Genomic DNA, 22,646 nt, shown 5'->3' with positions numbered 1-22,646 from the left:
GCTAGTCCTTGGGGTTTGAGGTCGGGAGATTGACAGACTCCCCCAGCTATCGGGGATTGTCCTCAACCAATCGGCCTAGGGAGTAGGCGGGTCATCCAGTTGAGTATGGGGCTCCCCAGTACGAGGATATGTAGTTCGGGGTCCTCTTGATTGTCAGGCTGTGCTGATCAATAGAGGCGAGGATCAGCCCTTGTGTGACAGCCATGCCAGCCAACGAGGCTCAGAGTGGGCGGAGCAGAGCTAATTGACAGGTTTCCCAGCTAATGGAGAATGAGATAGTGGCTGCAGCCGCGGAGTCGCAGACCAATGGGATATGACGTAGGCGGGGGTAAGCCTTTGAGTGGCAGAAGCGGCCATCAATGGGAACAGGGCAGGGTAGGCGGGTCAGCCTCGGAGTTGCTTGTTACCCAGCCAATGGGGAATGAGGTAAGAGGGGTAAGCCCTTGAGTGACAGACAACGCAACCAATGGAAAGGGAGGAGGGCGGGAACAGCCCCTGAGTGCCAGGCCCGCCTGCCAATGGAGTCGGTGTAAGGGGGAGCGAGCCCCAGCGGGCAGGGGGCGGGGGGAGGAGGGTGAAGCAGGAAGTGGCTGAGAAGCAGCTGGAGCCGGAGAGGGGCCTTGGGGCTGGGATCAGAGCCGCCCCCTCGCCCGCTTCTACTGGAGCTGGGGCCGGGACCCTCCCCCGCAGCGCCCGGCCAGCCGGGGCGGAGCCGCCGCAGCAGCCGCCTGAGCCCAGGGGCCAGCCGGTAAATACCCCCCGCCTGCCCCTGCGCTGGCGCCCCGCCCCCTGCCGAGCCCCCCCGGCCCGGCCGAGCCCCCCCGCTACGCCGCTGAGCCACCGCAGCCCCCCCTCCGCCGGCCGAGCCCCCCCGCGATTCTCGCCGGCCCTGGAGCAGGGGGGCTCCCACCCCAATTCCTGGAGGGGACCCCGTTAAATGCAGGCGGTGAATGAGGGGGAAATCTTATTGTGGGCCCCCCCCAATTCGTGGGGGGTCTCCCCGCCCCCCAGCGCGTGGGGAGTGAGTAAGGGGGAGGGGTGTTTCTCTACCCCCGAAAAGGGGAAGGGAAATAAAGGGGTCTCCTTAGGGCCCCCCCTGATTCCCCGGGAAGAGGTGTGAATAAGACAGTCCCCCAAATGGGGAAAATAAAAAAGAGGTCTCAAGGCCCCCCCAGGTTCTTAGGGGTCTCTCTAGGTATCCCCAGACATGGGGAGTGAATAAGAGGTTCTGGTGCCCCTTCGTTTCCTGGGGAGGAGGGTGTGAATAAGGTGGCGTGTCTCTCTGGTCCTCCTCAAATATGGAGATGGTGAACCAGAGGGTTTTATGGGTTTCCCCCCAAATCGTGGGGAGGAATGTGTCACTAAGGTGGGTCTCTAGGTGCCCCCAAATGGGGAAATGAATAATGGGGGTTTTGTGGGACTCCCCAATTCCTGGGATCTCCCTGGGCTCCCCAGTGCCTGGGGAGGGTTGTTTGAATAAAGGGGTATTTCTCTGGGACCCTGGACTATTGAGAAGGTGACTAAAGGGTGATGTCATTATGGGTCCCCAATTTATGGAGAGTGAATTCTGGATTGGAGGTGTCCTCTCCCCTTCCCCCTCCCGCCCCCAGCTCAGTGGGAGCAAATAGGAGTTCTATGGCACTCAGGGACTGCCCCCTCTGTGGCCACCCCCTGAGCTGTTGTGGGTGTCTCACTACAAAGCCCCTCAAACTCCTGAAGTGGAAACAAGAGGTGGGGTAGGTGGTCCTGCTCTAAAACCCTTTTATTCCCTAAACTCTGTGTGTGGGGTGTGTGAATACAAGGTAATGGAAGATCAGGGTTGAACCTTGTGGGGAGGGGGATGGGTTCTGCAAGGAAGTTGTGTACAGTATTAAAATGTAACTGTTACATTCTGCTACAGTCTATCCTGGGCTTCGGTCACTTCCTTTTGAGGCCTCTTGGCTTTTGTTTGTGAGGAGGAAGGGTTGTTAGACAGCCTGGGCGTTTGGTGGTTTGCTTCAGACCAGTTACCGCCTCCTGGGCATCTTCCCCCAGAAAGCCTCTTCTTTGCTAGTCTATGTCTCTGTGGAATCATTTTGCAGGGCAGTCTTGTGGTTCTGTAAAATTAAGTTGTTTGTGGGAAGATGATCAGGTTTTTAAACAGAATTAATTCTCTCTGTAGTGAACTGTGGGGTGTAAGTAAGATCTGCTTTCTTCTGATGTTTAGGTTGTATCTGATCTAAGCAGTGTCCCAGGATTTAACGTGTGTCATCAGCGACTGCTGGCCCTGTCTATTCTTTGAGTGTGTGAAAAATTGTCTGTCTATTCTATAATACAGTCCCACTGTTGTTAGCATAGATAAGATGTGCAGGGGTTTTTACCACTGTCTTCCTATTCTGGTTTAGAGGACAGTGGTATAAACACCAGTGAGCTATACCTGTGCTTTGGCCTTAATCCTGCAGGCTGAGCTGTGTATGAGGGCCCTTACTTTTGCATGGAGACCAAGTGAAACCTGTAGGGCTCTGCAAAGATGCAGGTGTCTGCCTGCAGCTGATTGTAGCATCAGGCTCTTTGTTAGCAATGGTGGAAGCATTTCAGAAAATCACCCAAATAGCAGGTTTTTCTGATGCTGATGTGTTGTTTTTTGTTCCTTTTAGGGGCCTAATTTTGTGCGGTGCACGTCTTGCATTGTTCGCTCAGCATTTTGCAAGGACGGGGACCTTATACGGTTTCCTTGATCTCATCCATCTCTGATTTCTGAAATTCTTCTAGGTCATCTATTTTAATCTCTGTTATTGCTAATGTAAAATTGTCCCTTACAATGTGTTTTGCAGGCTTTAATTTATTTGTACCGGAAATCATCTAAACACACTTCTGGATACTGTAAAAATATTAATGTACTAATAGAAGCTGTGTGCATTTATGGCACAGGGTCACTGGTGTGTGGGTCTAGAGTGAGAGAACTATGTATCTCCTTCCTTTTCCCTCTTGGCATTGCAGTATATGTGTGAGATCATCTATTTCCAGTGTTGGAATGAAAGGAGAGATCCTGGCTGAGTTTGAAACATACATTGTAAAACTTAATGTGGTGAAAGGTTTCAGAGTAACAGCCATGTTAGTCTGTATTTGCAAAAAGAAAAGGAGTACTTGTGGCACCTTAGAGACTAACCAATTTATTTGAGCATGAGCTTTCGTGAGCTACAGAAGTGAGCTGTAGCTCAGGAAAGCTCATGTTCAAATAAATTGGTTAGTCTCTAAGGTGCCACGAGTACTCCTTTTCTTTTTAATGTGGTGAAAATAACATGAAATTCTGTTGGCATAAAGATAACAGTGGGGTCCTCTAGAAATCTCAGAACATCAATTTAGGTGCTGTATTTGGCACCAGATGAGTTGGTGAGGGTATGTTAGAAATGCACCAGTAGATGGTAATGGGGTCTGCAGACTTTCAGGTCTGGGAAGTCTCCGTTGCCCTGTGGTTAAAACATTGAAATACAAGGGGGTTCAATTGCTGACTCTATCATTGACCCTCTGGGTAAGTCGCTTCATCTCTTTGTGCCTCAATTTCCCATCTGGAAAATGGGGATATTTCCTTTCCTCCCACCTTTTGTCTTGCTTGGATTGCAGGCTCTTTGGGGTAGCTTCTGTCTCATACCATGTGTATATAGAACGCTTAGCAAAGTGGTGATTGAAGTCTCTAGGCCACTACTGGAGAAGAATGTAATAAAACACATTGCTTCATAAAACAACAAATGTTCATTTTAACCTGTCTGTGCTGTTCTGGTGGCTTGGTTCAGTAGCTACGCTGGCACTGCCTTACTCGCCAAACAGCATTGCTTAGAGGTACTAGAAGCAGTAGCTTTTCTTCCTTGCTCTGCCGGGAAAATCAGGCCTTAGCTGCATTGAGACAATTCCCCAATGCCTGCTGCATGTATGGCAATGCCCGGCTGAGGTGCGACTTGCATCTGTGCAACTTGACGGCTGGCTAAATGAGCGCAAATGCAAATTATAGCTTGACGCCGCTTCCCCTGTCTACACCAGGGGTTAGCACTGATGCTACTGCACAGATGTATGAAATCAGGGCACAGTCCTAGAGTAGACAAGTCCCGGCACTGTGACCTTGGGGTAAGTCAGTTCTAGATTCCGGGCCTTAGTTCCCGACCTGTAAAATGGAAATAATACCAGGGGTGGGGGTTGTAATGCTTAGTGCTTGCATAGATCTCAGTGAATTATCCAGATGAGGACACCGTGTAGGCCTTGTCTATGCCAGGAGTGCTTTGCTAGTGTAGGTATACTGGTGTACTAAACCAGCAAACTGCTCTTAGTGCGTTTGAAGTTTATACCAGTAAAACTGCACTCACTTGTCGCTTATTCCAGCGCCCAGAGTGAAATACGCTACCCTGGCAAACAAGCTGTGTCTTCACTAGCGCTGGGCTGCCAGCGTAGCTTTATCAGTCCGAGATCTCACTCTTCACACCCCTGACTGACCGAGCTACGCTGGCAGAAGCCTGTAGTGTAGACACGGCCCCGAGTGCAGAGTACACGCCGCAAAGTATTGCCCCATGGGATCTCTTTTTCCGCCTCAGGCTGCCCGTTACTCAGACTCTGTAGGGTTTTGTTTAACAGAATCACTTCTTTCACCTCGTGTTGATGTTGAGACCAGTTTGTGTTAAAAACAACCTCAACAAAAGCCTGCCAATGTTTAAAAACTTCATTTTCCAGGCTGGCCAAATTCTAAGCAGCCCTGGATCTCAGCCACCACTTGTTTGTTTGGTGTCTCCAGAAATTAGCAGATGGTAGAGACTTAATTCTGTTAAACCTATGGGAATTTAATCACTAACCAGCCTCTAGTCGGGTTTTATGTCTTCTCCCCTGCAAGGGCAGCTGTGGTCTGCTAGTAGATGGAGTACGGGACTGCAAGTCAGGTTCTCATTTCAATTTATTGCTGTCTTGCGTTGTTCCTTGGATTCCCTGCTTGCTCCATGGGGAGAATGGAACTTACCCAAGCTTTGTACAACAGCTCTAAGTATTATAAAATGGTTCATGTTGGAATTCTCAGAACACCTGCATCAGTAGTTAATTTCCTGGGGTGGGGGTGGAATCTGTATGCTGGGTGTGGATCCAGGAAAAACAGTGTTGTCTACTGATGGGCGAAGGGGACTGGGCATCAGGACCGCTGGGTTCCACTCCTAGATTTGGTTTCAGAAGTTGGAGTGATTTTTTTTAAAGTGTGCTGCCATTGGGAGCTCTCATCAGTTTTTAAAAATAAGCTAAGATGATTTCAGGGATTATATCTGCCCCTCGGTCCTCCTGTCAGTCAGTGCTGTTACAGCCACACTTCCTTATTTCTTTATTTTTAAATATTGTTCTTTCCCCTCTCCCCTTCCCACAGCAGCACCTACCCAAGCAAAAGGGGAAATCGTGCCTAGTTTTCCTGTTAATCCTGTATAATCAGAATACTTATTAACACACAGGGGGAAAGGCACAAACAAGTGCTGTTAAATGCACAAAGGAAACACCTGGAAAAACAGAAGGATTTTGTTACTTATTTCTTACCGTGATCTTAAGTCTGGCTTGTTTAAAAAAAAATAGCAGGTACGAAATCTTCAGGCAGGCATATGTTTAGCTTCGGTCCTTTTCTGGTCCCGATCACTGTCGAGAAGCCGTTTGTTTGTGTCTGCAGAGGTGTCCCTCTAACTAGAGGCCTGTAACATAGTTGCTTTTCCTCCACAGAGTTCAAAGCGCCTTACAGCGATCGAGGAGTATTGTTGTTCCCATTTCACAGGTGGGGGAAACGGAGGCACAGAGAGGGGAAGTGGCTTAGCTTTGGTCAGAATAAATGGGGCTCCACTTGGTCTGAGATGGTTGTAAGCTGGGTTAGCTGTATCTTTCTGATGAGTGAGGCTGTTAGGAAAGGCCCGTGTTGAGGCACCTGCGCGGGTGAGTAACCGAGTAGGGTGGAATCTTCCCATCTGTCACGGCGCAATGTTAAAAGAGCTGTCTGCTAGTGAAGGGACTGGGGACTAGGATTCCTGGGTTCTCTTCCTAGCCTCTGCCCTGACTCGCTGTGTGACCTTAAGTAAGTCACTTCCACCTCTCGCAGCCTCCATTTCTCTGTCTGTAAAGAGGGTTGTGAAACTTAATTCCTGGGCTCCTTGGATGATGGGCAAAGCATTAGATGCTGCATATCTCAATTCCCTGAGCAGAGATGCTGATGGGCTGCGGCGTTAAATGAAAAGACCAGGAAGCACAGGAGAACAGTAATTATAATGAGCGAGCCCCCTGGCTCCCTCCTCCAAAAACACTCCCGTGGCCCTGTAAGGTAATTCAGCCTTGACCGTTAGCTCTGCCTTGAAATCCTGAGTGTGGCTGAGAGTTCATGGCCAGCAGAAGGTGTTGCATCATTGTCAGCTTTGCAGATGGAATGCCTCTGTTTATCCTCTGCCCGTCTGCCTCTGCTCGATCTGGAGGGGCCACCCCTATGCGAGAGAGTTTAACCCCTCTGGCCTGTTCAGTCCTCGCCCTCTCTGCTGAATCTGCCAACAAGGGGGCCAGTTAGCGCCAGAAGTGCTTGCGACATGGATCCCCGTTCACTAGGAGAGGGACTGCGATTTGGCCGTACGCATTCCACGCAGGCTGCTGAGCAGCCGGGAGAGAGTGACAGCCAAGAGCTCAACCTGCAGCGTCTACACGGGCCCTGCGTCACCCTAACTACGCCGACATAAGGCCTACGCCCCTTGTGGAGGCGGAGTTGTGATGTCGGTGCGTAGGGCACTGACATCGACGGGAGCAAGGCTGTTGTATGTACGCTGACGTAATTAGGTCGACGTAAGGTGCTTTACATCGACCTAACTCTGTAGTGTAGACCGAGCCTCTCCTAGCTGATGCGGCTGTGCCAGCAAAATGTTGTGGTGTGATTAGGCTCAAGAGACAAACTATACCAGCAAAAGCAGGTTTATGCTGCTATAAGTGCGTCTACACTAGGGCTTGTACTGGCATAGCTGCGTTAGCAAAAAAAAAATCACACCCCTAGTCGGCATAGCTATGCTGGTCGACGTTTTAGGCCTAAATCGGACTTTAGACCAGTGATACTCGGACTGAGCCCCAGGTGGCTCTTTAATGGGTCTCCTGCAGCTCTTTGCAGCACATGTTAAAAGGCTGTGTGATTTAATTCTCAACCAGTCTAAGTTACCAACCAATCAGGATGCGTTTACTGGGTTGTTAACCAATTGTAGTCGATAAAATAATACTTGGTCCGAATTTTATTTATTTATATATGGATAACGTTGATCACTAATTTGGCTCCAGAACCACTGAGGTCTGAGTATCACCGCATTAAACTCTGTCTGTACTACAGACTTCTGCCGGCCCAGCTCTGTGGGCTATGAAGAGGTGGGATCCCTGACCAGCATGGCTGTGTCAGCAGAAGCCCTTAGAGCCTAGTGTGCACACAGCTATGCTCTTACTAGTATAGCTTGTTTTCCTTGTGGTGGGTGGATTTACTATACTGGAAATTGACCAGAATACCTCTACACATGGCCGTTTTAATTTCAGAATAGCTTTCATGCTTTAAGTGGACACCCTACCTTATTCCGGAATAACTTCCCCATGTACACAAGCCCCTCTGTCTGGTCTCCGTGTAGGCCAGCCAACTGTATTCAGATTCTGCCTCACAGGGGAGTGGCCTTTGAAAGTCCTTACAAGTTTTAGGCCTGGGCTGCTCTTAGGTTGCCATAGCTCCGGAGTGGGAAGATTCCAGACCTCCGAGCGGGGGAGCAAAGCCAGCCTAACCCCTGCTGTCGCCTTAGCTACTACCTCTGGGGGAGGTGGTGTAGGCTGTCAACTTCCATTGCTGTAGGGTGCGTGTCTATGCTGGGGGGAGCTGCACAAAGAGACGTGCATAATGGCCAAGTTCCAATCACTCACCCCTGCCTGGGGAGGGAGGGGGAAACAACCCCGGATGGCTTCAAACGTCCAATCAATAGGTGTGGCTGAGTATTGTTTCCTACCTGGCCCCCTGGAGAGGTGAAATGAGCCATCACTGAGCACTCCAGAGACAGGAAGGCATGAGGGCAGGGAATAGATAAGGGTCCATTTCCCAAGATAAAGGGACACAAGGGAACTGATTCTATGAAGTACCGGCTAGTGGCCAGCCATGAATTCCACCAGGGTAAATTAATAATTTTCTGTAACTGACGCTGTGGAGCAGCCAAACTACACCTCGCAGAGTTTTAGATGTTAGCTGCTTTTATTTCTTCTTGGCTGTGCTGTAAAACACCCCTATTCGGAATGAATCTGGTGGGTTTGGTGCGGTGGGAGGTTGGAATTCTGACCAGACCGTTCTTGGGGAGCACCGTGGTTACCTGTCCTCCTCCCTGCCTCAGTTGCTGATGTGGAGACAGGGCGTTCCAAGGACAGTAGGGAAAAGAGCAACCCCACCAAAATCATGCAAGTGCTGGGTGGCAGTAGGCTGGACGTCAGAAGGGACAAAGACGTTAATCTTGGCTAGCTGCGCAGCAGGTGGAGAACAGGGGAGGAATTAGGAGAAATTCAGAGAAAACAGCGAGGTTGTGGTAGAGGGGTTCAGGGGACCTGTCTCAGATGGCAGGAGATGCACAGGAGAAGGCTGTTGCACCAACAAAGGGTAGATTGTGGTTAGGCAAACAGGGAGGAGCATAGAGAGTGTGGATCAGGGTGGTTAGCTGGTGCTAATCTACAGAGGGATTTAAAACCGAGGCGCAAGAGGCTCCTGAAACGAATCTGGAGCTGGTCCAGATACCAGAGGAAGGGAGTGAACGTGCCCCTGTTGCCCTGTCTGGGTGAGGTCAGCAGCAGCACGTGCTGGGGTCTGCAGAGCTGGGACTCTGAGGAGCGCTCGGTTGCTTGCCCATCTGCTGGGAGGCGCACCAGCACATTAGGTGCGGCCTTGAGGCATTCCTTACAAACAGTCCCTTGTCAGACAGTCGCTTATCTGATCATCTCCATGTCAGGAAACCGTTTTAACAATAACAGACTTTGTTGGGAGCCATGTACGCTTATGTTCTGTAAGCTACAAACGCCCAGAGATTCAGGGCAAATGTAGCAATGTCCTTGCCACTACTTGGATCCTGTACCCCCCAAATGCTCCTCAACTGGGTCCCCTTGCTGGCCATTTTTGTAGCTTGGCTTTGGAAACACCTGGGGATGGAGACTTTCCACCACTTGAAAAACCATCTTTGAAGCCCTCCTAGCCCTGCCCCAAACAGCCCCCCTCCAGCATACAGAGAGAGCTCAGTTCTGATCTGTTCATGCTGTTCCGACACTACCACCTCTGGGGCCGATCCTTTCCTCATTTGGTCTCAGCCCAGGGGTGAGCTTTTTGTGGAAAGCTCAGTGTCTCTCTCCGGGTCTATTTCATTTGGTGGGAGGTGGCGGGGGAGACATCTGCACCTCACTGGAAATGACCACGTGGATCAGCAGTAGCCCATGAGACAGCTGATAGTCATACTTAGCACATGGAAGTCACGCCTCACAGAGCAGGTGCCCAGCGTCTTTTAAGGTGACAATTTGATTGATTATGAATTTTGTATTGAGTTAGCAGCAAGAGCTACACCCTCTGCTTTGTCATGGTTGGGGACAGGGCCCGACGATATATTTTGGGCTTGATTTATTGGGTAGCTGGGGCCAGAGAGTACAAGAAACTGATTTGGAACACAGACCAAGGAGTCAGGACTCCTGGGTTCTGTTTGGAGTGTTGCTATTTGCTTGCCATGTGTCCTTTGTCACGTCACCATGCCTCAGTTTCCCCATCTATGAAATGGGAATGATTCTTCCCTATCTCTCAGGGTTGAGGCTTTCATCCCTTAATGCCTATAAGGGGTTTGAGCTCAGTATCACTGTTAAAGCTTTCCCTGTTGTTTGCAGTGTTGATGCCAGGATATTGGAGAGACAAGGTGGGGGAGGGAATATCTTTGATGACTGGCCCAGCTGTTGAGCTTACAGAGGTGTTCTTCAGAGTAACTTTAGTGTTTGAAGAAAAAGGAAATTGCAGGTTAACCCCAAAAGTAGGGGAACTCCAGGTCTTTTGTGCCTTTGTGTTTTCCATCAATGCAGGAAGAGCCAGGGGCTTGGCATAGAGGTCACAGCTTATAAAAGCACCTGGACACTTGCTGAGTTGCTTTGTCATAGAGGTAAGTTAACAATGCCCGCATTTTAACTAGCCTCTTGAGGCTTAATACTGCCCATCAAGGTGACTAGGGGCCAGCTTATGCCTTTGGGGATGCTGCTAACGTTTGTTTTTCCTGCAAGACATCTAGGAATCTTTTAGCACAATATCTGTCTAGCAGCACTTCTGCCCACCCACCCTTTCAGCGTGGGTTTTGCACCGTGCTGATGAGACATTGCCATGGGTTTGTGGTTCTAACACCAAAATCTCTCACTCCTGTATTTCTACCCTCACGAAAGCTTATGCTCAGATAAATTGGTTAGTCTCTAAGGTGCCACAAGTCCTCCTTTTCTTTTTGCGAATACAGGCTAACACGGCTGCTACTCTGAAATCTTTCCTCTGGGTTACACACTGCTTTGCCCTTCTCTAGTATTGTTTATCCAGGGATCTCAAAGCATTTGAAAGCCCACGACCTCCATGTGAGGCTCTGATGTAAGAAGTGGGGAAACTGAGGCACAGCAGTGATGGTATTGGCTCAGGGTCACCCAGCAAAGCGGGGCAGAGCTGGGGAACAGAACACAGACATTCTGACTGTTGTCTAACCTAACCTACCGCAGCAAATCCAGAGTCTGACCATCTTTTAGGAAATGCTGCCAAACCTTCCTCTTTGGTAAAGCCTTTCCTCACGGCAAGAATGACCGTCTCAGCACTAACGCCCGTATCTACCCACCCCACCCCCGCCTTTGATAAACCTGGCACAAACAAAGCAACTGGCACATGCACAGCCCCTGCCCCAAACCCAGCCGGGATTTCACCCTGAACAAGGAGAAGAGCTGGGGGAACTCGATAAAGACCACTAGGGACTTCACTACTACTGGCGGTTCGACGCGGGCAGCGCACAGATGCTGTGGTGATGGGCGGCAGGATAAAATCCTTGCTAGCTGGGAATGGAACCCAGGAGTCCAGCGGTGTATGCTGTGATTGCTGCCTGTCTTCCCCCATCTCCCCCCTTTTCCTGGTGCTGTCCCCCTGGTTTGATGAACAGAATCTGAAGCCAAGAGACCTGGAATACCTGTGTCCCCCTCCCCCTCAGTGTGGTGTTGAACCTGCCAGGCTGCGTCAGGATGGACTCGGTGAGCTCCTGATCCCAGCCCTGGCAGATGGCAAGGGAGGTGGCGCTCCTCCCACGAATTAGTCGATGTTGCTGGGGGCAAGGCAGAGAGGGTGGCAGTGGAGGGGCCTAGGATTTGCGCCTCTGCACCGAGCGTCAGATGGGTAGCTGCTGCCTTAAACCACGCTTCCTAGCCAAAGCCATCCTCCCAAAAGGCCAGCCGCGGCCGCCAAGGAGTTCGGGGCTTGTTTTGCTGAACCTCCCCTCCCACTGCAGCTGTCCCTGCTGAGCCCTGACCTCATGATGTCACGCTGGGCGTAGAACGTGTTGCTGCTGCTTGTTTAACCAGTGTGGCTTTCTATCATCCCTTTCCTCCATGTGAAACCCGAGCCTGCTCCCCGGCCCGCTGCACTCCTCCACGGAGCTCCCTTCTAGCAGGTTAGTACTGCATCGGGTGTCTGGCTCTGGAAACGGAAGGGTGACTGAGTTGGCAAATCACACTGCTGAAGATTTGCTAGATAAGCAAACTCGGATGAGATCAGGAAGGCCGAAAGCAAGAAATGCAGTGTATTGGAAACCTCTCGGCTGCGGGGATTTTTGGCATAGGTGCTGTGGTTTTGGAATAGATTGCCAAACAAACGGGGGTGTATCACTGGGGGAAGCTGTGAGTGAATTTGGAGCATTGTGTAGATGTGGCATCGCTTATATGCCACCTGAAGTGTGCGCGGTGTTCTACAGAACAAAGACGCAGGTCCCCCTTAGCTGAACAGCAAGTGAGCGTGGTTCACCATGACTCCATGCCTGGCATTGAAGGTGCCCTGATAAATTTCAGTTAAGACTGTTCTCTGTTGGTCAAAGCAGGGGAATTGGGATCTGGGTTTTGCCCAAGATCACAAGTAGTCAGGGACAGAGCTGGGTACAAGTCAGTTCCCACTTTGTGCCTCAGTTTCCCAATCCTTAAATGGGGTGTAATATTCCTCTGCTCCTACATGGCTTGTGAGACTTAATGTTTGTAAATCCCCAAATTAAAGACACTTGAGATGCACAAGGTTGTTTATAAACGGTGTCTCTCCTCCAAAGCTCAGCTGGATCTCTTTCTGCTTTCTATCTTAGCAAAAATAATTATAGTGCCCAAACGGAGCAAAGTGGGGAGGGAAGAACTTTGAAGTTGGAGATCTTTAGAAGTTGTCCGGCAGGAAGAAATAGGCTCATAAGTCAATGCTGTGTTCCCAGAGAAGTCTACCTAGGTGTGGCATAATGCAGAAAGCTTGGAATGCTTTAGTTGGCAGAGAGAGGAAAATATGGCTCAGGAACAGGTATGAGATTTGCAGTGCCTGCCAATGAAGTGAGAGTCATTGAGTAATGAAATAGAAGCAACATGGTCTAGTCGTCAGAGCTGGAGACGAGGGCTTTGTCTACACCGAGCTATACCAGCAATAGCCTCTACTGTGGACACAGTTCTGTGGGTATAAATGTGCTTACATCAGCATAAGCTATATTGATACAACGCTTTTTTTAGTGATATAACATTTGCCTTCACTAGGGCTTTTCCGGATAGCTGTGTCAGTTTGAAAAAAAAAAAAATCATCCCTCCTTCCCCCGCCCCCCCCCCCCCCCCCCCCCCCCCCGACAGCTATGCTGGTAAAACTTTTGAAAGTATACTAGGCCGAGGTGTCGGGACATCTGTGTTCTGCTCCCGGCTCTTTCTATGTTAGGTTTTACAGGTGTGGTAGTACCACACGTTAGCTACCATGTTGTAAAAGTCCAGTGTGGACAAGACAGCGTTCACTTTAACGTATGCTAAACTGATCAAATTAACTCCGGCTTTTGACTTGAGCAGTTTAAAGTATACACTGTCTTGTTCTAAAAAATTGAGCGTAGATGTGGTTTAGGTAATACCATGCCTTTTAAATCCTACTCTGTACTCAGCCATTGACTCACTGTTTGATCACTTTCCCTCCCATTGCTTCAATTTCCCCATCTGTAAAATGGGAGATAATACCCAACCTTGTCAAGTGCTTGAGATCTTAACAATGCTGTGTACATGCAAAGTCTTAGTTTCAGAGGAAAATGCTATTTAGAAATGCAGGTTCCTCTAGAGAGGAGGAAAGCCCCCAAAATATACACACACTCGGATGTGGGATAAAACTATAGTTCTCTAATAAATTCACAGCTGCAACCTGTCTTTATTGAACAACTGATTTTTTTCTTATTTTTGGGGTGCTGTCAGGTTAATAACTTTTAAAAAATCTGTTCTTCTGGAGATCTTGTTTAATTCTTGGACTTCACTCAACTTGGGCATTAAAATTATACTGTTCAATTTCACGTGATTTTTCTTTGTCAGTTTCATATTCTGCATCTCAAGGCTGGAGTGTTCAAAATCTCCGATCTTACTGCATCCTGTAGATTCCCTTTTTGCTGGGGGGGAAAACCCACTAAAACAGCCTTTTGCATCTCACTCGTGTTCTCTTGCTGTTTCTGGAGAGCAGAGAGGTTGAATGGTTAGAGCAGTCAGAACATTCCCAACTCTTGCAAACTGTGAGGGAAAGTTTCAGTCCAAAGCCGCATCTCTTCATGCCAGCTTTCGTGAAAACTTGTTAAAACTTCTTTGGTCTTAAAATAAACATAGCACTTCCCTTTGATCTGAACGATCTGCCTTCACCACAGAATCCAGGTACCTGCTCTGTAAAGCTTTCAGCGCCCCATTGTTGCCGACCATTTGCAATTGCATGTTTGGCAAAGCGAGGAGCTCTTTGCTGTGGTGGCAGATGTGCCCCAAACACAAGGCTAAGCTGGTAGATCCTGTTGCATATACTAGGGTTCAATCCCCACTCCCTTGTCAGCACAAGCTGGGAATCATGTCAACAATTAGCATTGATCTTCCATGTGAGCACAGCTTTGGGGCGGGGAGAGGGGAATCTACCCCCAGAGAGGGGAATTAGAACAGATGAGCACTAGCTGTTGCATAAATAATGCACAAAAAAGCAGGGCCATTGATTTTCTTTCTTTTTTTTTTTTTTTTTTTAAACCAGTTGCCAGCAGTGCAGGATTTTGTTTGCGTGTACATGTGTGTGGGGTGAGGAGTGAAATATGGAATAGCAAGGCCAGGTGCTCTGGGTCTGTGCTGCTCCGAGATTTCTCCCTTCCCCTCCCTCCCAGTTCAAGGCCTTCTGCAGACTGTCTGCTAAAACATTGGCCTGAGGTCTCAGCTGGGGAGAGAGATTATAGAACACCTGGCGCTAGTTTTGCTCATTAAAAACAGTTGCTCTTGAAGGGCCCACAAAGGCTGGAGGTTTTTTTAAAGCAGGGGAATGGTTTTAAAATAGCTCAGAACAGCATTAGGAATGATTGAGAAGGGAGTGGTTTGCCCAGCTCCTAATCTGGGTCTCCTTGGCAGGTAAATCTATCATTTTCTTAGGGACTGCCTCCCGCCCCCCCCCCCCGTGGGTGCTTGAGGCCTGGGAGGAGCAGTGGGCCAGGGAGAGCAGTGCCTCTGTGCCTCGGAAGCTAATCCATTTGTCATGTGATCCTCGGAGCTCAGCCATTCCAGTTGGCCTTGGACGCAGTGACAGGCAGGGCTGAAGGCCTGGGGGTGGGAGGGAAACGTTCCAAATGGCGTTTAACAACTTCATTAAGATGTCGTGTTTTCTGAGGGTTGGTTTTTTTGTGTTTTGTTTTTTTAAATGCTCCTGGGAGGCAGGACCCTGCACTGGTCAGGAAGGGGAACAGGAAAAGCAGCTTTTAGAAATAGCAGGCCCTTTAAATAGTCCCACCATTCAGTCCCTCTTTTTGTCTAAGCCTTGTGTGCCTTTCTGGCTGTTCCTGGCACCGACTCTCCAGCGCGGTCTGTGTTCTCAGTGCGCTGAGTGGGGACTTAATACTCCCAGCAATTGCAGAGCATCAGTGCACAAAGATGGCTTCTGTTGATAGACCCAAGGACTCCTCCTCTACTGGTATTTTTTAAATGGGGGTGGGGGTAGTATCCTCCAGCCAGCAGTCCTGGTTCCTAGTTAAGCATAAAGCCACTTGCACCTGCACTAACCCCCTGGGCGGAGCAGCTGCAGGGATGTTGGAAGCTTTACAGTGCATCTGCGTAGAAAGCTGCCTAATGTTAGTGGTAATGATTAGGGGTTAGATCCGAGGCTGGGACTCTAAAGTCCAGGGTTCTAGCCCTTGCTTCGGGAAGTGGTATGTTCTAGTACTTAGAGCAGAGAGGATGGTTTCCATGCCCAGCCCTGCCACTGACTTGCTGTGTGACTTTGGGTGAATTCCTTCCTTCATCGTGCCTCAGTTTCTCTGTACGATCAGGATACAAACTCGCAGATGGCACAAAAACTGAGGGAGTGGTAAATATTGACCAGGACAGGTCAGTTCTATGGAAAGATCTGGATCACTCGGGGCGGGGGCTCATTTGAACATGTTTTAATGTGGCCAAAGGCAAGGTCCTTCATCTAGAAATGAAGAAGGGTTGGCCACCTGGAGAAGATGGGGGACTGTCTGCTGCAATGCAGTGACACTGAAAAGGACTTGAGGGTTGGGGTAGATAACCTCTGAACCTGAGCTCAGAGTGCAGTACTGTTGCTAAGTGGGCACATCTGATTCTTTGCTGTATAAACTGGGGAATATCAAGTAGAAGTAGGGAAGTGGTGTTACCTTCGTATATAGCATTAGTGCAGGGGTGGGCAAACTACAGCCCACTAGCTGTTTTAAGCTGGTCCTTGAGCTCCAATTGGGGAGCGGGGTCTGGTGCTTGCCCCCCTGCTCTGGTGCTCCAGCTGGGGAGCAGGGTCAGGGGCCGATCCATGCGGCTCCCAGAAACTGCAGCATGGCCCCGCTCCAACTGGGGAGCAGGGTCGGGGGCCGCTCCACACTGCTTCTGGAAGCAGCAGCATGGCCCCTTTCCTGCTCCTACGTGTAGGGGCAGCCAGGGGGCTCCGCTCTGCACGTTGCCCCCACAGCTCCCATTGCCAGGAACTGTGGCCAATGAGAGCTGCAGCGGCAGTGCCTGCAGACGGGGCAGTGCGCAGAGCTGCCTGGCTGCAGCTCCACACAGGAGCCAGAGTGGGGGCATGCCGTTGCTTCCAGGAGCCTCTTGAGGTAAGCGTCGCCTGGAGTCTGCACCCCTGAGCCTCTCCCCTGCCCCAACCCTGATTTCCCCCCCCCCCCCCAACCCCTCGATCCCAGCCAGAAGCACCCTCCTGCACTCCCCACCCCAGAGCCCGCACGCCCAGCCAGAGCCTGCACCCATTCCCGCACCCTGCCCCAGCCCTGCTCGCCCTCCAAACCCCTCGGTCCCAGCCCAGAGCACCCTTCTACACCCCAAAAAGTTTGCCCACCCCTGCATTAGTGAGAATGTGTCCAGTTCTAGTGTCTGCACTTACGCACTTAAATAAGGATGTTAAGTTGGGAAGGGTTCAGGAAAGAGCTCCAAGAACGATTCAAGGTGTGGAAAGCATGCCTTATTGAGGAAGACTAAAGAAGCTCAGGGCTTGTCTTTGCTTAAACTGCTATAGCAAGATAGCTGCCATACTGTAGCAGTTCAGTGTGGAATTCAGAATTCTTCCCGGCACAGGTAATCCACCTCCCCAAGAGGCAGTCGCTAGGTCAACAGAAGAATCCTTCCGTGTAAGCAGTGCTAGGTCAATGGGAGTCTACACGGGGACTTAGGTTGGTTTAACTGCCTCGCTCGGGGGGGGGGGTGGATTTTTCACACTCCGACCAGCATGGTTAAACAGATTTCATTTTCTAGTGTAGACCAGGCCTCAGCCTGTTTTAGTTTATCCAAGAGGAGTTTAAAGGGTGACTTGTTCACAGTCTACAAGTACCTATGTGGGAAGATTCCCGAGAGAGACCTCTTTAATCTAGTAGAAAAAAGAAAGCAAGATCCAGTGGCTAGAAGCTGAAGCAAGATAAATTCAACAGTTTCAACAGGGAGGATAATTAACCATTGGAACAATTTACTCAGGGAAGTGGTGGATTTTTCATTGCTTCGGGAGTCTTTAAATCAAGACTGTCTTCTAAGAGATCTGCTGTAGCTCAACCAAAAGTTAGCAGCTTGATGCATTAATTTTGGGGTGAGAGTCTCTGGCCCGTGTTCTGCAGGATGATCTGTTCTGGCCTTCAAATCTTTGAAACTCCATTTAGCCTGTGGGGGGCAGTTGGGTTTATACCATTCTGCAGAGACACGGGGACTTTTGCCTCTTAACAACATAGAGCAGTGGTTTTCAAACCTTTTTTCTGGGGACCCAGTTGAAGAAAATTGTTGATGCCCACGACCCAACGGAGCTGGGGATGAGGGGTTTGAGGTGTGGGGGAGGGGCTCAGGGCTGGGGCAGAGGTTGGGGTGTGGAGGTGAGGGCTGCAGGGTGGGGCCAGGAATGAGGGGCTCAGGGTGTGGGAGGGGGCTCTGGGATGGGGCAGAGGGTTGGGTTGTGGGAGGGGGTCAGGGCTCTGGGGTGTGGGTGCGGGCTCTGGGGTGGGGCCGGGGATGAGGGGTTTGGAGTGCAGGAGGGGCTCTGGGTTTGTGGGGGGCTCAGGGCTGGGGCAGGGGGTTGGGGTACAGGAGAGGATCAAGGCTCTGGGTACAGGCTCTGGGGTGGGGCCGGGGATGAGGGGTTTGGGGTGCAGAAAGGGGCTCCGTGTTTGGGGGGGGCTCAGGGCTGGGGCAGAGGATTGGGGTTACATCCGGTGGCCCCTGGTCAGTGGTGCAGCCGGGGTGCTAAGGCAGGCTTCCTGCCGGTCCTAGCCCCATGAACCGCCCCTCCCCCCAGCTCCCATTGGCCAGTTTCCGGCCAGTGAGAGTGCGGAGATGGTGCTCGGGGCGGGGGCAGCGCGTAGAGTCCCGTGGCCCCCCTGCCTAGAAGCTGGACCTGCTGCCAGCCGCTTCTGGGGCGCAGCGCGGTGTCAGAACAAGTAGGCCCTGTCTTAGCCGGGCAGCACCGCCGACGGGACTTGTAACATCCCGGTTGGCGCTGCTGACCAGAGCAAGGCAACCCAGCGCCTTACAAGCTGGGTCGTGACCCACGCTTTGAAAAACACATACATAGAAGACTCCAAAAGAAAAGGAGGACTAGTGGCACCTTAGAGACTAACCAATTTATTTGAGCATAAGCTTTCCGATGCATCCGATGAAGTGAGCTGTAGCTCACGAAAGCTTATGCTCAAATAAATTGGTTAGTCTCTAAGGTGCCGCTAGTCCTCCTTTTCTTTTTGCGAATACAGACTGACACGGCTGCTGCTCTGAGACCTGTCATAGAAGACTCAGGATCCCAGGACATCCCCAAGGCAGGCACGCAGCTTTCACTTCCCCAATCCCTACCCCACCCCTTTTGAGCTGTAACCACCATTACACCCCACCCATGCCTGAAGAGAGATGTCCTAGAGTTAGGAGGTGCTGCGAGATAGGAAGTGCTGTTGACTGAGCATGGGAGGAAGAGGGGCATCTCCATATGGTCTGGGTTTGAGAACTTAAGCTACGGCTTCACTAGAAACACTGAAGCGCATCAGTGTAGACGCTCACTAAAGCAACCGGAGAGGTTCTCCCATTGCTGTAGTTAATCCACCTCCCCGAGAGGCAGTAACTAGGTCAAGGGAAGAATTCTTCAGTTGACCTAGGGCCATCTACACCAGAATTTAGGTCAGCTTAACTACATCGCTCAGCAGTGTGGATTTTTCACCTCCTCCCTAAGCGACATAGCTGGGTCCACCTCACTTTTCAGTGTAGACCCCGCTGAAGTTACTATATATTTTTGCCCCACCCCTCTGCCATTGAGTTGGCCTCTAATCTGGCAGACTTTTCCAGCTCTGCAATTAGCAGAGAGCAGCAGCCCATGATCTGGTTTGTCTCCCTGTTGCACTGTGCCCTTTGCACACAGGCCATCCTTAGACAAGCCACTCGTTTCTGCTAACGGGCTTTGGGGGGAGGGAGAATAAAACTTGATTCTCCTTACAGAGTAACTTGCAGAGGCTGCTTCCTCCTTCTGCAAGGAGGCCACTTGCACGCGGCCTGTGCGTTTCAGCCAGTGACTGTTCTACCCCACCGAGAGTCTGGTCTGCCTTTAATAAGCATGTTGGACTGATTATTGCAGTTAAATAATCCGGTATCCCGTTTAATGCCCCTGGTAGGATTGAACAGGAGTTACATGGTTGAGTTGCCATGCAAACGCCCCTGTAATGGCAATACTGTGCATATTGCGTATCCAGCCAGAAATGGACATGAAGGGTTCACGGTTAATGTGCGTGGGGACCAACCAGAAACCATATCCTTTTGGCTTGAAATTGAAAGCACAAATGTTCCCTTAGATTATCAGCATGGCTCATCGTTAAGAGTTCCTCATTTTGCGAGACCCTAACGGCTGTGTTGCTTTTGAGTTCCAGACTATCCAAACCAAGCACAGGCACTGGGGACAGAGGCTCTGTATTCACTGGAAAAAGAGGTGCATCTTTACACTGAGCTCATCTCCGTTTAAAAACGCATCATCTTGTCCCAGACGTAGCCAGAACAAACTGGTCTATGGTGTTTCTGTATCCTGTGCTCTTTGGTGGATGGGTGGTAGTTTGATAACAGAACCGTGAGCTTTTAGATTTGAAATCTTACGTTGATCTCTAGTTAATTTTAAAACGGGGATTGTGGTTGAGCAGGGTTGGGGTGGCTACATCTGGGTTCTAATCCTGGTTCTGCCTCTAGGTCACTCTACAACTTCCCCACTCTGTGTCTGTTTTCCAATCTGTCAAATGAGAGTGACTCTATACCGGAGTAGTCGATAGGCGGACTGCTGGCCAAATCCGGACTGCCAGACACTTTTGAATGGACTGCAAAATCTTTTTGTCATCATCATTGTTATAATTTTTGTATGATTTTCTCTGAAGTCTGAACCTTGACTATACCTTGACAAAAAATAATTGATTTCTCCCCCCCTTACAGAGTGCTTAGATATCTGCAGATTAAATAGTACAGTAAGAACTGGTTCCTGAGTCACGCTCTAGCCTGGGTGGAATGCCTTTCAGTACCATCAGTAACCCAACTATGGCGGTGGAGTGCCCCCAAAATGATCAACCTTTTTAAAAGTGTATTTTTTAGTCTCATGTTTAACTAACTCTGCTGCAGTGCTAGTGAAGACAAGGCAGTTTGTAGCGTCCACATGGGTTAGCAGGTCACAGTAGCTGTCCCATGACAGTCTGAGTTTGCTGTGCCCTGCTAACTCACGTGGAAACTACAGACTGCCTTGTCTTCACTGGGATTTTACCATGCGTGTGTGAGCTCGAGTTAAGAACCCCGCCGGTTTTCCGAGTGAAGACCCAGGCACGGTTTCTGTGGCGCAGATGGGATCTCTGTGGAACAGTGACTTCTAAGAACACACACAACCCCCCTGTGGGGGTGGAGAATTTGCCATTGACACGAAACCACGAGGAAACGCTCATGTAATCAGCCCTGTGCAGAGTCAACGATCCTCCCTAAAAAGCAATTTCTTCAGGGAGTGATCGGTTGAAGAGTGTCTCTGGGAGCATGGAAGCTATGAACGGTTTGTAAATGCCTCTTACTTTCTGTTTTTAAAATGGTGAGGTTTTCAAAGACAACAGAAGGAGGTTAAAATGGGGTCTGGTCTCCTACAGTGGTGGGCCGGGTGTATTTAAAAAAAAAAAGGTCAAGAAACTTAATCCGAAGAGGCACAGGAGAAAATAACTAATCTATGGAAACACCAGGACGACAAGGGGCAGAATTTGACGTAACCTATATTTGAGAAATGAAATGTCTGGGTTTTTTTCCCCCAGTGGAGATCACGGGCCTCTGCTTGTACGAAGACATAAATGCAAATTGTTTATAGTAGAATAAGTGGGAGTAAACTGCAACGCCGGATGTTAGGACAGATGTTGAATAATTTGTCTGATGCATAAATAAAAAGCAGCGTGCAGGTTGCATGTGACACCAGACCGCATAGTGATGGGGCTTGTCTTAACAGCATAAAAGCCTACGTTCGGTGTTTCAAAAGCATTCTTTAAAATATGCCTATTTGATTGAGAATTCACTGCAGGTGAGAAGTGACAGCCCTCGAGATTGGTGCGTCCAGTATACCAGAACTGGTGTTTCATGGGCAGTGCTCGCTCCCAAGCTCGTTTCAGTCTCTGGTTCCTCCAGGTCTTGGGCATCTCTACGGAGGCTGCCACTGAAAGATTCTGTTCTGTCGGGGCTCTTATCCTGCCTTCGTCACCGTAGTGTTGGAGCACCTTCCAGTTGTGGACTGTGATTGTGCCCATCAGCTGTCACGGGTGGCTCGTTCCCTCTCTCCTCCCCAGGGAGAATTTGATGTGGAGTGTTTTGTTTTGATAGGGTTTTGTTTTCAAACCTTAGATGCTGCATTGTGTTTATGTCAGGAAAGGCGGGTTGAAGGAGTGCACCTGGCACTTGTAGGAGGAGGTGAGGAGGTCTGGGATTGTTTGACGATCTGGACAAAGACGAGCTTTGCTGCTCAAACGTGAGGTCATTTTGGTGACTGAAGCAGTGTCCAATGCTGCTTTTCAAATTGTTTGAGGTTGAGCTGCTTCCCCAATGTCAAAGTTGGCATTCATAAAATCCCTCCTGTTTGTCTCTTCTCCATGCCCACAGGCGGACGAATCTGTTCCTAGTGAGAGGGAAGCTGTGCATAGAGGGGAGAATCCTTTGCTCTGTCTATAACCTCCATGTTAGTATTGGAGGGAGTGGGCACAGGTAAACTAGAAATCCAGGGAGCATGTTGAATCTGTTGCAGGGGGGAGAATTTCCCTAAACAAATCCTTGCTTTGTTGGTGTAGGCAAACTGTTTTTTTTTTCCGGGGCATCTTTGTGTGCAGCAACCTGCTTGTCTCCTCTCTTGACTGTAAATAGTCGTACCTGCCAAACCGGGGTGAGGAAAAATCATTATTTGAAAAACAAACTTCCCTGCAGAATCATGTGTGAGGCTAAGCAGGCGAGTGTGCTGGGAAAACAGATGGCAAATGCTGGAGCTGAGCGTAACGTACAGAGGTCCTCTGTCCCGGCTTTTTGAAATCCCACTTCTTTTCATCATAGCCCTTCTGCCGAGAGGTCTAATGGAGCCTCTCCTCCCACATCACTTATGACATCTCTGCATTGTCACCAGTCATGACTGGAAGAACATCATGTGGTCTCTTGAAACTTGTTTGTGTAGGACGGGGTTTAATCATAGAGGAGGTCTCTTCTATTGCGAATAAAATCCCCTCTGTTCCTACTCAGGTGTCCAGCACAGGATTGTTCCCTCCAGTATCTTCTATCAAATCTGCTTTTCAATGTCTCAGGAGACAGGGCTCCTCTTCCCTTGGGAGATGATGTCAGAGCCTTAATAGGTCTCAGTGTTGCTTAAATTTTCCCTTTTGTAATTTCAACCCATTCTCTGTATTACTTATCCCTTTGTGCCCTCCCAG

General features: G+C 49.8%; 1 protein-coding gene across 4 annotated transcripts in view; it reads left to right on the top strand.

Moving 5' to 3' along the window:
- Positions 1-403: 403 nt before the first annotated feature.
- Positions 404-22,646, top strand: part of ZNF687 (zinc finger protein 687) — a 48,034-nt gene continuing 25,791 nt past the window's right edge. For 2 of the 4 annotated variants that reach the window (XM_043535118.1, XM_043535117.1), the window contains exon 1: positions 20,722-20,752. In XM_043535118.1, coding sequence (XP_043391053.1) covers positions 20,737-20,752 — 16 coding nt within the window. In that variant the 5' untranslated portion in view covers positions 20,722-20,736. Of the gene's footprint in view, positions 427-11,560; positions 11,670-20,721; positions 20,753-22,646 lie in introns of those variants that run through there. The other 2 variants (XM_043535119.1, XM_043535120.1) reach the window with 2 other exon arrangements.

The sequence above is a fragment of the Chelonia mydas genome, chromosome 24 (genome assembly GCF_015237465.2).
Source record: "Chelonia mydas isolate rCheMyd1 chromosome 24, rCheMyd1.pri.v2, whole genome shotgun sequence".
Lineage (NCBI taxonomy): Eukaryota > Metazoa > Chordata > Testudines > Cheloniidae > Chelonia > Chelonia mydas.
This window is presented reverse-complemented; position numbering and strand designations above follow the sequence as displayed.